Source organism: Plecotus auritus (genome assembly GCF_963455305.1).
Source record: "Plecotus auritus genome assembly, chromosome: X".
NCBI lineage: Eukaryota > Metazoa > Chordata > Mammalia > Chiroptera > Vespertilionidae > Plecotus > Plecotus auritus.
Window position 1 is genome coordinate 57,702,803 of NC_137784.1, and position 16,637 is coordinate 57,719,439.

Below are 16,637 nucleotides of genomic sequence, written 5' to 3' on the forward strand. Positions count from 1 at the left end.
TATTTTGTCAGATATATATATTGCTAACCCTGCTTTTTTTTTTCCAATTGCCTGAATTATTTTTTTCCATCCCTTCACTTTCAGTGTGTGAGTCCCTTATTCTGAGGTGTGTCTCTTGTAGTCAGCATATATATAGCATGACGTTCTCTTATCCATTCAGCCACCCAATGTCTTTTGATTTGAGCATTTAATCCATTTACATTTAAGGTTATTATTGATAAATAATTGTTTGTTGCCATTTTATTCTTTATGCATGCGTTTCTTCTTTCCTTCTTATTGCTTTTTTTTTTTTTTTTTTTTTTACAGCAGTCCATTTAGCATTTCTTGCATTGCTGGCTTGGTAGTAATAAACTCCCTTAGCCTTTTTTTGGTCTGTGAAGCTCCTGATTTCCCCTTCAAATTTGAATGATAGCCTTGCTGGACAGAGTATTCTTGTATTCAGTCCATTGCTTTGCATCACTTTATATACTTCATTCCATTCCCTTTTGGCCTGATGTGTTTGTGGGTTTTTTTTTTTTTTTAAATCAATTGATAATCTAGTGGGAGATCCTTTGTAGGTAACATTCTCTCTCTGTTGCAGCCTTTAAGATTCTCTCTTTGTCGTTATTGTTTGCCAGTGTAATTACAAAGTGTCTTGGTGTGCATTTTTTGCATTGATTTTATTTTGGACTTTCTGTGCTTGGGTGACCTTTTCCTTCCCCAAATCAGGAAGTTTTCTGTCATTATTTCTTCAAATAGGTTTTCTAATCCTCTCTCTTCTTCTTGTCCTTCTGGCACCCCTATTATATTATTAACCTGGTGAAAGGAAAAAACACACATGTCCAGGAAACACAGAGAGTCCGAAACAAGATGAACTCAAAGAGGCCCACAACAAGACAACTCATAATTAAATGGCAAAGGTTTAAGAGAAAGAGAAAATATTAAAAGCTGTAAGAGAAAGACAGTTACCTATGAGGGAGCTCCCTCATAGGCAATAAATATATAACTTTTAATAATAATTTTATAATTTTTTTAATATTTCAAAAATGATTTTAAATGTAATAGTATTACATGCAATAAACATTAATATTTCAAGAAAAGAAGATTTCAAATATAATAATATTACCAAAACTGTACTAACATAGTATAATATCACAAAAGTTGTAGAAAATATTAAAAATCTGCAAATAATAGAAATACTTCTATTATATTACAAAATATTTTTTCCTCTGGTTCTATTTTTATCAGCTTACATTGTTCATTATATGCCACAAATGAATGATATCATGTGATATTTATCTTTCTCTGACTGGCTTATTTCACTTAGCATAATGTTCTCCAGTTCCATCCATGCTGATGCAAATAGTAAGAGTTCCATCTTTGTTACAGCAGTGTAGTATTCCATTGTAGTGATGTACCACAGTTTTTGAATCCACTCGTCTGCTGATGGGCACTTAGGCTCTTTCCAAATTTTAGCTATTGTAAATTTTGCTGCTATGAACATAGGGGTGCATATGTCCTTTCTGATGGGTGTTTCTGATTTCTTGTGATATATTCCTAGAAGTGGGATTACTGGGTAAAAAGGGAGCTCCATTTTTAATTTTCTGAGGAAATTCCATGCTGTTTTCCACTATGGTTGCACCAGTCTGCATTCCCTCCAGCACTTCACGAGGGTTCCTTTTTCTCCGCATCCTTGCCAGCAATTGTCATTTGTTGATTTGTTGGTGATAGTCATTCTGACAGGTGTGAGATGGTTCCTCACTGATGTTTCAATTTGCATCTCTTGGATGATTAGTGACTGAGCATGTTTGCATATGTCTTTTGACCTTTTGTATGTCCTCTTTGGAAAAGTGTATATTTAGGTCCTTTGCCCATTTTTTAATTGGATTGTTTATCTTCCTTTTGTTGAGTTGTATGAGTTCCCTGTAAATTTTGAAGATTAAATGCTTATTGGAGACAACAGTGGCAAATATGTTCTCTCAAGCAGTGGGTTTTCTTATTATTTTGTTGATGGTTTATATTGCTGTACAGAAACTTATTTTTATGTAGTCCCATTTGTTTATTTTCTCCTTAGTTTCCATTTCCTTAGGAGTTGTATTGGTAAAGATATTGCTATGACATATGTCTGATATTTTGCTGCCTATGGATTCTTCTAAGATTTTTATGACTTTCTGTCTTATGTTTAAGTCCTTTATCTATTTTGAGCTTATTATTGTGTATGGTGTACATTGGTGGTCTAGTTTCATTTTTTTTGCATGTATCTGTCCAATTTTCCCAACACAATTTATTGAAGAGACTATCTTGACTCCATTGTATGTTCTTGCCTCCTTTGTCAAATATTGAGTATAATAACTTGGTTCTACTTCTGGGTTTTCAGTTCTGTTCCATTGGTCTATATGTCTGTTCTTGTGCCAGGCAGTTTTGAGAACAGTGGCTTTGTAATATAGCATGATATCTGGTATTGTGATCCTGCTAACTTTGTTCTTCTTTCTCAGGATTGCTGCAGCTCTTTGGGGTCTTTTTTTATTCCAGATGAATTTTTGGAGAGGTTGTTATAGGTATGTGAAATATTCTGTTGGCATCTTAATCGGGATTCCATTGAGTCTATGGATTGCTTTCGGTAATATGGACATTTTAATGATGTTGATTCTACAGTCCATGAACTCGGTATATTCTATAATTTGTTTATGTCTTCCTCTATCTCTTTTTTCAATGTCCTATAGTTTTCCAAATATAAGTATTTTACCTGCTTAGTTAAATTTATTCCTAGGTACCTTAATATTTTTGTTGCAATGATAAATGGTATTACTTTTTTGTTTCTCTTTCTGTGAGTTCATTATTGGTGTATAAAAAAGCCATAGACTTCTGGGTGTTAATGCTGTATCCTTCTACATTGCCAAATTCATTTAAGTCTAGTAGTTTTTTTATGGAGTCTTTTGGGGACTTCTATGTGCAATATCATCTTATCTGTGAATAAGGACAATTTTACTTCTTTTCCAATTTGGATGCCTTTTATTTTTTCTTGCCTGATTGCTATGGCTAGCACTTCCAGTGCTATGTTGAACAGGAGTGGTGAAAGTGGGAATCCCTGTTTTGTTATGTTCATCAGGGATATTGGCCTGTAATTTCCTTTCTTTGTAATGTCTTTATCTGGTTTTGGAATTAGGATAATGCTGTCCTCATAAAAAGAGTTTGCAAGTGTTCCTTCCTCTTAAATTTTCTGGAATAGTTTGAGGAATATAGGTGTTAGTTCTTCTTGGAATGTTTGGTAAAACTCCCCTGTGAAGCCATCTGGACCTGGGTTTTTGTTTGGTGGGAGCTTTTTCTATTACTGCTTCTATTTCATCAGTTGTTAGTGGCCTATTCATGTTTTTTTTTATTATTATTCTTCCTGATTCAGTTCCGGGAGATTGTATTTTTCTAGGAATTTGTCTATTTTATCTACATTGTCCAACTTGTTGGCATATAGTTGTTCATGGTATTTTCTTACAATCCTTTGTATTTCTGTGGTGTTAATGGTTACTCCTCACTTTCATTTTATATTTTATTTATTTGGGTCCTCTCTCTTTGTTTCTTGATGAGTCCGGCTAAGGGTTTATCATTTTTGTTTATCCTTTCAAAGAACCAGCTCTTGGTTTCATTGATTTTTTTGGTATTTTTAATATAATCACTTTAAATGTAAATGGCTTAAATGCTCCTATCAAAAGACTTATGGTATTATATGGATGTTGCTCTGTTTCATGTTGTTCCAAATCTACCTTAAGCTGTCTTCCTGCTTTTTAATTTTTTTCTCCAATTGCTGTTCAGATTCTTTGTTTTTCTCTACCCTGTCTTCTAACTCACTGATTCGGTCCTTTGCTTCTTCTAGTCTACTGTTGAAACCTTCTGTTGTATTCTTTATTCTAGCTATATCATTCTTCATTTCCTCTTAACTCTTACATATGTTGTTGATTTTCTCATCCAGCCAGTTTGGGAACTTTATGACCCTTACTCTGAATTCTTTCCCTGATATATTGCTTGCCTCCATTTCAATTAGTTCCTTTTCAGGTGATTCCTCCTTTTCGTTCTTTGGGGTGTTGTTTCTTTGTCTCCCCAATTTTTGATGTCTCTTTCTGATCCTGGGCTTTCTGCTTGAGGTCCAAGGGGTTGAAGCCCTTAGAGGTACAATGGTCCTGGACTCACTAGCTTGAGGGCTGGGTCTTCCTTGATTTTCACACCTTTATTTTCTCTGCTCTGAGTTGTACCCCCTTTTTCCCTGGTTCTTGTCCCTCTGTCTGTTTCAGATTCTCAGGGTCAATCGGGGTGTGTGCACAGTTCCTCTGGTGTGTGACTCCCTGTGAGGGCCCAAAGCCATCTGGCATGCAATTCATTGTGTGACCCCAGCACCCAAGAGAGGATGGTGCCCTAGGTACCTGTGGCAGTGCACTTGTAGCGTGGTCCTTTTACCTGTGGCTGGGCACACCAGGTCACACCAGCAGCTCTGACCCAGTCTGGGGGTAGGGTGTATGCAGGCAACAGCTCCATATGTCCCATGGGCAGAGCACATACTGGCATGAGGCTCTGTCTGTGCCACGGGCGGGCATGCACTGGCCAAAGTCTTTGTTTGTGCTGGGGGCTGAGTGCCCCCCAAGCCGCAGCTCTGTCTGTGCCAGGGGTGGTGTGTGCACCAGATGAGGGCTCTGTCTGGGTGGGGGTTTAGCATGCACTGGGCTGCGGCTCTGTACTGGGACCAGGGATGGAGCAGGGCATGGGGTACCCCTGGCTTGCACTCACAGTGTGAACCTGATGCACAGGATCCTGGGATTCCAAGCGTGGGCTCCAGTGAGGAGGTGCAGCTTGGGTGGTGTTTCTGGCATGCACTCACTGCAGATGTCTGGGACCCACATCACAGTACCATGCTGCTCACTTCTGGTGCACGGTGGTGGTTCCATGCAGGTATGGCTGGCAAGCGGCTCCTTGCACAGGTCCAGGGGTGGTGTCCAAGGTCAGTCTAGATGTTGGTGTGGTGGCACTCCTGGCCTCCATTGTTCACCTTTACAAGATGGCGTGGGTTCCGTGCCAACACTGCACTGGCCTGGGAGTGCCCATGGTGGTAGCAGGGGCTCCCTGTCTAGGAGAGCCTGATCTGTCAGTCCCTGGAACCCTGAGATATCTATCTGTCCCTCACTCACCCACACACACACACCACACACATCCACACATGCTCCTCTCACTCCTTTACTCTGTCACACTCTATCCCTCCCTGACTTCCTGTTGGCCACCATGTTCAAAGTTTCAAGCCTTCATCTTAACAGCTTCTGAGTCACTCTTCCCATCTTTCAAAGTTATTCTTCATACAGCAGTCCCATAAACTCTCAAAAATTGGATCTTTTTACTCCCTTACTGTAAACACTTTAGTGACACTACATCTTGGATAGGAGAGTTTAAGCTACTCTGCATGACTCGTAAAATATTGGCTCCATAGCCTGGTCTCAACAGACCAGTAAAATTATATCTCTTGTGATTCCCCACCTTACACTTTTCATATGTTGTTTGTAGGTGCACAGAGACAAATGCACACATGCACCCACTCCTCTACTTAGGCTGCTATACTCTCCTAGAACTACTTTCCACCTTCTGTGCCTGGTTTACTTTGAATATTTTATGCATTGGGGATGGGGTGGCAGCATAGCTGGTAAGAGTACAGCTTCTTGAGCCCAATGACAGGGAAAGTCGGAGCCTTGCTCTAGCCTCTTTCCCCTAACTTTGGAAACAATATTAAGGCTATGAAGGAGATATTGACAATAACTGCAAAAAATCCCATTAAGTTCCAGATTTTATTTTTAAAAATCTAAGAAAGTAAAACATGAGTACAGTATAAAATTTGAAAGGCAGAAAAGGGTATTTAGTGAAAGAAGGAAACTCTGCAATACTCTAGACACCCTGTTCCCTTACCAGTATTTTTATGACTCTTTAAAGAAATGGACTGCCAGAAATGAAAAATATAATATCTGAAATTAAGAATACAATGGAAGGAATAAACAGTAGGTAGGATGAAGCAGAGGACTGCATCAGTGATTTGGAAAACAAGGTAGAAAAACAACAACACCCAATCAGAGCAGCAATAACAAACAAGAACTTTAAAAAATGAGGATAATTTAAGGGACCTTTGGAACAAAATGAAGCATAACAACATGTACACCACAAATGTGTACCAGAAAAAGAAGACAGAGAACAAGGGATTGAGAAGCGATTTGAAAAAACAGTGACTGAAAACTTTCCTAATTTGGTGAAAGGAAAAGACACACAAATCCAGGAAACACAGCGAGTCCCAAAAAGATGAACTCAAAGAGTCCCATACCAAGACACCTCATAATTAAATGGCAAAAGTTCAAGAGAAAGAGAAAATCTTAAAAGCTGTAAGAGAAAGACATTACCTATGAGGGAACCCTCATAAAACTGATGGCTGATTTCTCAACAGAAACATTGCAGTCCAGAAGGGATTGATATAAAATATTCAAAGTGATGAAAAGCAAGGACCTACAACCAGGACTATTTTACCCAACAAGGCTATCACATAAAATTGAAAGAGAAATTAAGAGCTTCCAAGACAATAAAAAGGTAAAGGAGTTTGTTACTACCAAAACAGTATTATAAGAAATGTTAAATGGATTGGAAGAAGAAGTAGAAGGAGGAGGAGGAGGAGGAGGAGGAGGAGGAGGAGGAGGAGGAGGAGGAGAAGAAGAAGCAGAAGCAGAAGAAAAAAGAGAAGAAGAAGAAGAAGAAGAAGAAGAAGAAGAAGAAGAAGAAGAAGAAGAAGAAGAAGAAGAAGAAAGATAGTTAAAAGAATAAAAATGGCAATAAATACATAACTTTTAATAATCACTTTAAATGTAAATGGCTTAAATGATCCAATCAAAAGACATATGGTAGCTGAATGGTTAAGCATACAAGACCAATGCCCAGCCGGTATGGCTCAGTGGTTGAGCATCGACCTATGAACCAGAAGGTTGCAGTTTGACTCCTGGTCAAGGCATATGCCCAGGTTGTGGGCTCGATCCCTAGTGTGAGGTGTGCAGGAGACTGCCGATCAGTGATTTTCTATCATCATTGATGTTTCTCTCTCTTTCTGTCTCTTCCTCTCTGAAATAAATTAAAATATATTTTTTTAAAAAGAATGCAAGACCCATATATATGCTGTCCACAAAAGACCCACCTCAGAATGAAAGATACACACAGACTAACAGTAAAGGGGTGGAAAAAGATATTTCATGCAAATGGAAAGGAAAAAAAGCTGAGGTGGCAATACTTATATCTGACAAAATAGAGTTTAAAACAAAGGATATAATAGAGACAAATAAGGTCACTACATAATGATAAAGGGAGCAATCTAACAAGAGGACATAACCCTTGTTAACATTTATGCACCCAACATAGGAGCACTTAAATAAGTAAAGAAAATCTTTTTTAAAAAAATATGTTTTTATTGATTTCAGGGAGAGGGAGATAGACACAGAAACATCAATGATGAGAGAGAATCATTGATCAACTGCCTCCTGCATGCTCCCCACTGGGGATCGAGCCTGCAACCTGGGCATGTACCCTGACTGCCTGGTTCATAGGTCGACACTCAACCACCAAGCCACACTGGCCAGGCTATAAAGCAAATCTTCATGGACATAAAGGGAGAGATTGAGAGTAATACAATCACAGTAAGGGATTTAAAGACACCATTGAAATTACTGGATATATCTTCCAGAGAAAAAAATAAACCAATACACAGGTGTATGTAACACAATAGATCAGATAGATTTAATTGATATATGCTGATCATTTAACCTCAAAGCAGCAGAATATACATTATTTTCAAGTACACATGTAACATTTTCTAAGGTAGATCACATGTTAGGACACAAAACAAATTTTAATAAATTTAAGAAGATTAAAATCATATCAAGCATCTTCTCTGAGCATAATGCTATGAAACTAGAAATCAATCACAAGAAAAAAACCTGAAAAACACACAAAGATATGGAGGCTAAATAACATGTTACTAAACAAGAACAAGTTAACAATGAGATCGATGAAGAAATCAAAATATACCTTGAAAAAAATGAAAATGAGAATATAACAACTCAAAATTTATGGTATATAGCAAAAGCAGTCCTGAGGGGGAAATCCACAGCATTACAGGCCTACTTCAAGAAATGAGAAAAATCTCAAATAAGCAATCTAATTATATACTGCAAGGTACTTGAAAAAGTACAACAAACAAAGCACAAAGTGAGTAGAAAAAAATAATAAAGATCAGAACAGAAATATAGGAAATAGTCTATAAAAGGTTATATAAAAGATGAATGAAACCAAGAGCTTGTTCTTTAAAAAGATAAACAAGATATACAAACCATTTACCAAACTCATCAAGAAAAATAGAGGACACAAATAAATAAACTCAGAAATGAAAGAGAAGTAACAACTGACACCAAAGAAATACAAAGGATTGTAAGAAAACATGCATATAAGCATAACCAATGGACACAGACACTGGGGCGGTGGGGGCTTGCCTGGGGTGGGAATGTCTGGGTGGGTCAATTGGGGAAAAAGGAGACATATGTAAAACTTTAGACAAATAAAAAAAGAAAAGAAAATATTATGAACAAATTGCACTCTGTACAAAATGGATAAATTTCCAAAACTCAATCAGGAAGAATCAGAGAACCCAAATAGACAGATTACAACTAGTGAAATTGGAGCAGTAATAATAATAATAATAATAATAATAATAATAATAACAACTTCCAACAAAGAAAAGTCCAAGACTGGATGGCTTCATAGGTGAATTTTGCCAAACATTCAAAGAAGAATTAGTACCTGTCCTTCTCAAACTATTCAAAAAATTCAAGAGGAGGGAAGACTCCCAAGCTCATTTTATAAGGCAGCTTTATCCTAATTCCAAAACCATATAAAGACATGACACAAAAATAAAGTTATAGGACTAATATCCCTGATGAACATAGATGCTAAAACCTTCAACAAAATATTAGCAAACCAGATCCAGCAACATATTAAAAATCATACACTATGATCAAGTAGGATTTATTCAAAGGATGCAAGGTTGGTACAATATCTGCAAATCAATGGATGTGATATATCACATAAACAAAATGAAGGATAAAAACAACATAAATTATATCAATAGATACAGAAAAAATGATAAAATCCAGCACCCATTTATGATAAAAACTCTCAGCAAAGTGGGAATAGAGGGAACATACTTCAATGTAATAAAGGCAACATATGACAAACCCACAGCCAACATCATACTCAACAGGCAAAAACTACAAGTGTTTCCCTTAAGATAGGGAACAAGACAGGGATGTTCACTTTCAGCACTCTTATGTAACATAGTATTGGAAGTCCCAGCTACAGCAATCAGACAAGAAGAAGAAATAAAAGTCAACCAAATTGGAAAAGAAGTAAAACTCATTTTTTTCCAGATGATATGATACAATATATAGAGACCCCTAAAGATTCCACCAAAAAGTGACTAGAACTGATAAATTAATTCAGTAAACTAGCAGATTACAAAATAAATATCCAGAAATTAGTTGCATTTGTATACACCAATAATGAACTATCAGAAAGGGAAACTAAAAAAACAACCCCATTCACACTTGTATAAAAAAGAACAAAATATCTAGGAATAAATTTAATCAACAATATAAAAGATCTATATTAGGAAAATTATAAGACAATGAAGAAGGAAATTGAAGAAGATACAAATAATTAGGAGCATACAGCATGTTCATAGATAGGAAGAATTAAAATCATTAAAATGCCCAGACTACCTAAAGCAATCTACAAATTAAATGCAATTTCTATCAAGATACCAATGGCGTATTTCACAGAATTAGAACAAATATTCCAAAAATTTATATGGAATCATAAAAGACCCTGAGTAGCCTCAGCAGTATTGAGAAAGATGTACAAACTTGGAGGAATCCTGCTACCTGATATCAAACTATACAAGGTCATAGTAATAAAAATAGCATGGTATTGGCATAAAAACAGACATATAGATTAATGGAACAGAATGGAGAGCCCAGAAATCAACCCATGCCTTTATGGTCAATTAATATTTGACAAGGGAGGCAAAAACATACAATAGGGTAAAGATAATATATTTAATAAGTGGTGTTGAGAAAATAGGACAGATAGGCACAAAAATGAAACCACACTACCATCTTACACTGTACACAAGAATAAACTCAAAATGGATTAAAGACTTAAATGCTAGACTTGAAACCATAAAAATCCTAGATGAAAATATAGGCAGTAAACTATTGGACATTTCTCATAGCAACATTTTTTTCCTGGTATATCTCCATGGGCAAGGGAAACAAAGGGAAAAAAATAACCACATGGACTACATTAAACTAAAAGTTGTTGCATTGCACAGGAAACCATCAACAAAATGAAAAGACAACCCATGGAGTGAGAGAACATATCTGCCAATGATACATTTGAAAAGGGGTTAATGTCATAAAGTTTAAAGTGCTTAAAAAGTTAACATAAAAAAACATACAATCCAATTAAAAAATGGGCAAGGACCTGAGTGAATATTTCTCCAAAGAGGACATCCAGATGGCAAATAGACATATGAAAAGATGCTTCACATCTCTAATAATAAGAGAAATGCAAATTAAAACTACAATGAAATATCACCTCACACATGTCAGAATGGCTATCATCAATAAGTCAACAAACAAGAAGTGTTGATGAAGATGTGGAGAAAGGGAACCCTTGTGCACTGTTGGTGGGAATGCAAATGGTGCAGCCACTGTGGTAAAGCAGTATGGAGTTTCCTTAAAAAAAAAAAAAGAAAGAAACTGCCTTTTTACCCAGTTATTCCACTTCTGGGAATATATCCTAAAAAACCCAAAACATCCCAGCTGGTGTGGCTCAGTGGTTGAGTGTTGACCCATGAACCAGGAGGTCACAGTTCCATTTCCGGTCGGGGCACATGCCTGCGTTTTGGGCTTGATCCCCAGTAGGGGGTGTGCAGGAGGCAACTGATCAATGATTCCCTCACATCATTGATGTTTCTATCTCCCTCTCCCTCTCCCTTTCTCTCTCTGAAATCAACAAAAACATATTTTAAAAAAAAATAAAAAGCACCAAACACTAATTTGAAAGAATACATGCACCCCTACATTCATTGAAGCATTATTTACTGTAGTCAAGTTTTGGAAGCAGCCCAAGTGCCCATCAGCAGATAAGTGGATTAAAAAAAAGAAGCCCTGCCCTGGCCGGTTTGGCTCAGTGGATAGAGCATCGGCCTGCGGACTGAAAGGTCCCAGGTTCGATTCCGGTCAAGGGCATGTACCTTGGTTGCGGGCACATCCCCACTGGGGGGTGTGCAGAAGGCAGCTGATCGATGTTTCTCTCTCATCGATGTTTCTAACTCTCTATTCCTCTCCCTTCCTCTCTGTAAAAAATCAATAAAATATATTTAAAAAAAAAAAAAAGAAGCCCAGCTGATGTGGCTCAGTGGTTGATCATTGACCTATGAATCAGGAGGTCAGGGTTCGATTCCCTGTCAGGGCACATGCCCGAGTTGCGGGCTCGATCCCCAGTGTGGGGCATGCAGGAGGCAGCAGATCAATGATTCTTTCTCATCATTGATGTGTCTCTCTCTCTCCTTCTCCCTTCCTCTCTGAAATCAATAAAAATATATTAAAAAATAAAAAAAAGCTGTGACCCATTTACACAATGGAATATTACATGGCTGTAAAAAAGAAAGAAATCTTATCCTTTGTGACAGCATAGATGGACCTGAAGAACATTATGCTAAGTGAAATAGGCCAATCAGAGAAAGACAAGTACCATATGATTTCATTCATAAGGATAATCTAATGAACAAAATAAACTAATAAACAAAATAGAAACACTCATAGGTAGGACAGACTGACAGCTGTCAGAGGGTAAGCGGGTGTTGGGGGATGGCTGCAATGTGTGAGGGAATTAAGCCAAAAAATATACACTCATAGACACAGACATCAGTATGGTGCTTACCAGAGGGAAAGAGGTATAGAGAGGATAAATGGCGATGAAAGGAGACTTCACTTGTGGTGGTAAACACAATGCAATATACAGAGATATAGTATAGAATTGTACACTTGAAATCTATATAATTTTATTAACCTATGTTATCCCAATAAATTCAACAAAAAGGGAAAAAATAGATGGACTGCATATGTAAACATAAAATATAATTTTAACAGCATGGTAACATGCTGCACACAGTGCTCTGTACTTACCCTTTTAATTTAACCATATTATCTTGGAAATCCTTTCTCAATGTATTATATTTAACCAATTATCTACTGATAAGCATTACATTGTTTCTAAACTTTTATAAAGCTACTTCTTTTTGTTCTTTTAAATTAATTTTTTCATTGAGGTAACTTTGGCTAATAACATTATATAAATTTCAGATGTACAACAATATATTTTGATATCTGTATACTCTATTGTGTGCTCACCACCAAAAGTCTAGTTTCCATCAGTTGCTGTATATTTGATCCCTTTACTCACTTTGCCCGCACTCAGCCCCCTTCTACTCTGGTAACCACTATTCTGTTGTCTGTATCTATGAGTTTGTTTTGTTTTGTTACTTCATTTATTACTTCTTTCTTTTATGTTCAATATATGGGTGAAATCACATAGTTTTTGTCCTTTTCCATTTGACGTATTTCACTTAGCATAATACCCTCAAGATCCATCCATGTTGTTGCAAATGGCAATATTTCATTGTTTTAATGGCTAAGTAGTATTCCATTGTATATATGTACCACCTTTTCTTTATCCTTTCATTTGTCAAAGGACACTTTAGCTGTTCCCATATCTTAGCAATTGTGAATAATGCTGCAAATGAACATATGCGGACATATATCTTTTCAAATTAGTGTTTTTATATTCTTCACATAAATACCCAGAAGAGAAATTGCTGGTATTTCTAGTCCTAATTTTTGAGGAACCTCCATACTATTTTCCATAATGTCTATAACAATTTACAATCCTACCAACAGTTTACAAGGGTTCCCTTTCCTACACAACTTTTTTTTATGGTTTAAAGTACTACAAATACTAGTACATATGTCTCCTTTTTTTTCCCAATTGACCTTCCCCCAGCATCCCCTACCCCCTGGCACATCCCTCACCCCCCTCCCAGTGTCTTGTGTCCATTGGATATGCATATATGCATGCATACAAGTCCTTCGGTTGATCACTTACCTCCCCTTGCCCCCCAAACCGCCCCAGCCTTCCCGCTGTCGTTTGACAGTCTCTTTGATGCTTCTTTGCCTCTGTATCTATTTTTGTTCATCAGTTCTTTATTATCCATAAATAAGTGAGATCATGTGGTATTTTTCTTTCACTGACTGTATTATTTCACTTAGCATAATGCTCTCCAGTTTCATCCATGTTGTTGCAAATGGTAGGAACTCCTTCTTTTTTACCGCAGCGTAGTATTCAATTGCGTAGATGTACCACAGTTTTCTAATCCATTCATCTGCTGATAGGCATTTAGGCTGTTTCCAAATCTCAGCTATTGTAAATTGTGCTGCTATGAACATAGGGGTGCATATATCCTTTCTGATTGATGTTTCTGTTTTCTTGGGATATATTCCTAGAAGTGGTATTACTGGGTCAAATGGCAGTCCCATTTTTAAATTTTTGAGGAAACGCCATACTGTTTTCCACAGTGGTTGCACCAGTCTGCATTCCCACCAGCAGTGAAGGAGGGTTCCTTTTTCTCCACATCCTCTCCAGCACTTATTTGTTGATTTGTTGATCATAGCCATTCTGAAAGGCGTGAGGTGGTGCCTCATTGTTGTTTTGATTTGCATCTCTCAGATGATTAGTGACTTTGAGCATATTTTCGTGTCTCTTGGCCTTCTGAATGTCCTCTTTCAAAAAGTGTCTATTTAGGTCATTTGCCCAGTTTTTGATTGGGTTGTTTATCTTTCTTTTGTTAAGTTGTATGAGTTCCCTGTAAATGTTGGAGATTAAACACTTATCGGAGATAACACTGGCAAATATGTTTTCCCATGCAGTGGGCTTTCTTGTTTTGTTGATGGTTTCTTTTGCTGTGAAGAAGCTTTTCATTTTGATGTAGTCCCATTTGTTTATTTTCTCCTTAGTTTCCATTGCCCTAAGAGCTGTATTGTTAAATATATTGCTACGACAAATGTCTGCTATTTTGCTGCCCATGGCTGCTTCTAAGACTTTTATGGTTTCCTATCTTATGTTTAAGTCCTTTATCCATTTTGAGTTTATTTATATGTATGGTGTACGTTGGTGGTCTAGTTTCATTTTTTTGCATGTATCTATCCAGTTTTCCCAACACCATTTATTGAAGAGACTGTCTTGACTCCATTGTATGGTCTTGCCTCCTTTGTCAAATATTAATTGTGCATAATGGCTTGTGTGGATTTCTGGGTTCTCTGTTCTGTTCTACTGATCTATATGTTTGTTCTTGTGCCAGTACCAGGCAGTTTTGACAACAATGGCTTTGTAGTGTAGCTTGATATCTGGTATTGTGATCCCTCCAACATTGTTCTTCTTTCTCAAGAATGCTGCAGCTATTCGGGGTCTTATTTTTTTCCAGATGAATTTTTGGAGAATTTGTTCTAGGTCTTTGAAGTATGCCGTTGGTATTTTAATGAGGATTGCATTGAATTTATAGATTGCTTTGGGTAGTATGGACATTTTAATGATGTTTATTCTACCAATCCATGAATATGGTATATTCTTCCATTTGTTCAGGTCTTCTTCTATCTCTTTTTTCAGGGTTCTGAAATTTTCTGAATACAGGTCCTTTGTCTCCTTGGTTAACTTTATTCCTAGGTATCTTAATTTTTTTGTTGCAATGGTAAATGGGATTGCTTTTTAAATTTCTCTTTCTGTGAGTGCATTATTGGTGTATAGAAAAGCCATAGACTTCTGGGTGTTAATTTTGTATCCTGCTACCTTGCCGAATTCATCTATTAAGTCTAGTAGTTTTTGATGGAGACTTTGGGGTTTTCTATGTACAATATCATGTCATCAGAAAATAGTGACAGTTTTACTTCTTCTTTTCCAATTTGGATGCCTTTTATTTCTTCTTCTCGTCTGATCACAATGGCTAGTACTTCCAGTACTATATCGAACAGGAGTAGTGAGAATGGGCATCCCTGTCTTGTTCCTGTTCTTAGTGGAAATGGTTTTAGTTTTTGCTCATTTAGTATGATGTCGGCTGTGGGTTTGTCATATATGGCTTTTATTATGTTGAGATATGATCCTTCTATTCCCACCTTGCTGAGGGTTTTTATCAAGAAAGGGTGTTGGATTTTGTGAAATGCTTTTTTCTGTATCAATGGATATGATTATATGGTTTTTATATCTCATTTTGTTTATATGGTATATCACATTTATTGATTTGCAAATATTGTACCATCCTTGCATCCTCAGAATAAATCCTACTTGGTCATGGTGTATGATCTTTCTAATGTATTGCTGGATTTGATTTGCTAGAATTTTGTTGAGGATTTTGGCGTCTATGTTCATGAGGGATATTGGCCTGTAATTTTCTTTCTTTGTATTGTCTTTATCTGGTTTTGGGATTAGGGTAATGCTGGCTTCGTAGAAAGAGCTTGGAAGTGCTCCTTCCTCTTGAATTTTTTGGAATAGTCTGAGGAAGTTTTATTTCTTCTTTGAATGTTTTATAAAACTCCCTGGGAAGCCGTCTGGTCCAGGGCTTTTATTTGTTTGAAGATTTTTTATTACTGCTTCAATTTCCTCCATATTTATTGGCCTATTAAGGTTTTTTGATTCCTCATGGCTGAGTTTTGGAAGGTTGTATTTTTTTTTAGGAATATGTCCATTTGTTCTAGGTTGACCAGTTTGTTGGAGTAGAGTTGCTCATAGTATTTTTTTATGATTCTTTGTGTTTCTGTGGGGTCTGTTGTTATTTCTCCCCTTTCATTTATGATTTTGTTTATTTGGGTCATCTCTCTTTGCTTCTTGGTGAGCCTGGCTAGAGGTTCATCAATCTTGTTTATCCTTTCAAAGAACCACTTCTTGGTTTCATTGATCTTTTGTATTGTTTTTTTTTTTTTTTTTTTTTTTTTTTTTTTGGTATCAATGTCGTTTATCTCTGCTCTGATCTTTATTATTTCCTTCCTTCTGCTCACTCTGGGCTTTTCTTGTTGCTCTCTTTATAATTCTTCAAGTTGTAGAGTAAGATGGTTTATTATCAGTTTTCCTTGATTTTTTTTTTTTTTTGAGGTAAGCCTGTAATGCCATGAACTTCCCTCTCATTACTGCTTTCATTGTGTCCTGGAGATTTTGGATTGTTGTGTTTTCATTGTCGTTTGTTGCCATGATGTGTTTTATTTCTTTTTTAATCTCTTTGGTAACCCACTCATTGTTTAATAGTATGCTATTCAGCCTCCAAGTGTTTGAATTTTTGTGATTGTTTTTACTATAGTTGATTTCTAATTTTATGCCATTGTGATCTAAGAGAAGATGCTTGATATGATTTCAACCCTCTTGAATTTGGAGAGACTTTGCCTGTGTCCCAATATGTGGTCTATCTTTGAAAATGTCCCATGTGCGCTTGAGAAGAATGTATATTC

General features: G+C 36.7%; 1 protein-coding gene across 3 annotated transcripts in view; it reads right to left on the bottom strand.

The window, feature by feature from the left end:
• Positions 1-16,637, bottom strand: part of HDAC8 (histone deacetylase 8) — a 451,824-nt gene that overhangs the window by 137,829 nt on the left and 297,358 nt on the right. The window contains exon 8 of one of the 3 annotated variants that reach the window (XM_080653236.1): positions 5,779-7,101. The exons of the other annotated variants lie outside the window; for them this stretch is intronic. Within the exon in view, the coding sequence (XP_080509362.1) occupies positions 7,020-7,101 (82 nt within the window). The 3' untranslated portion in view covers positions 5,779-7,019. Of the gene's footprint in view, positions 1-5,778; positions 7,102-16,637 lie in introns of those variants that run through there. 3 annotated transcript variants of the gene reach the window in all.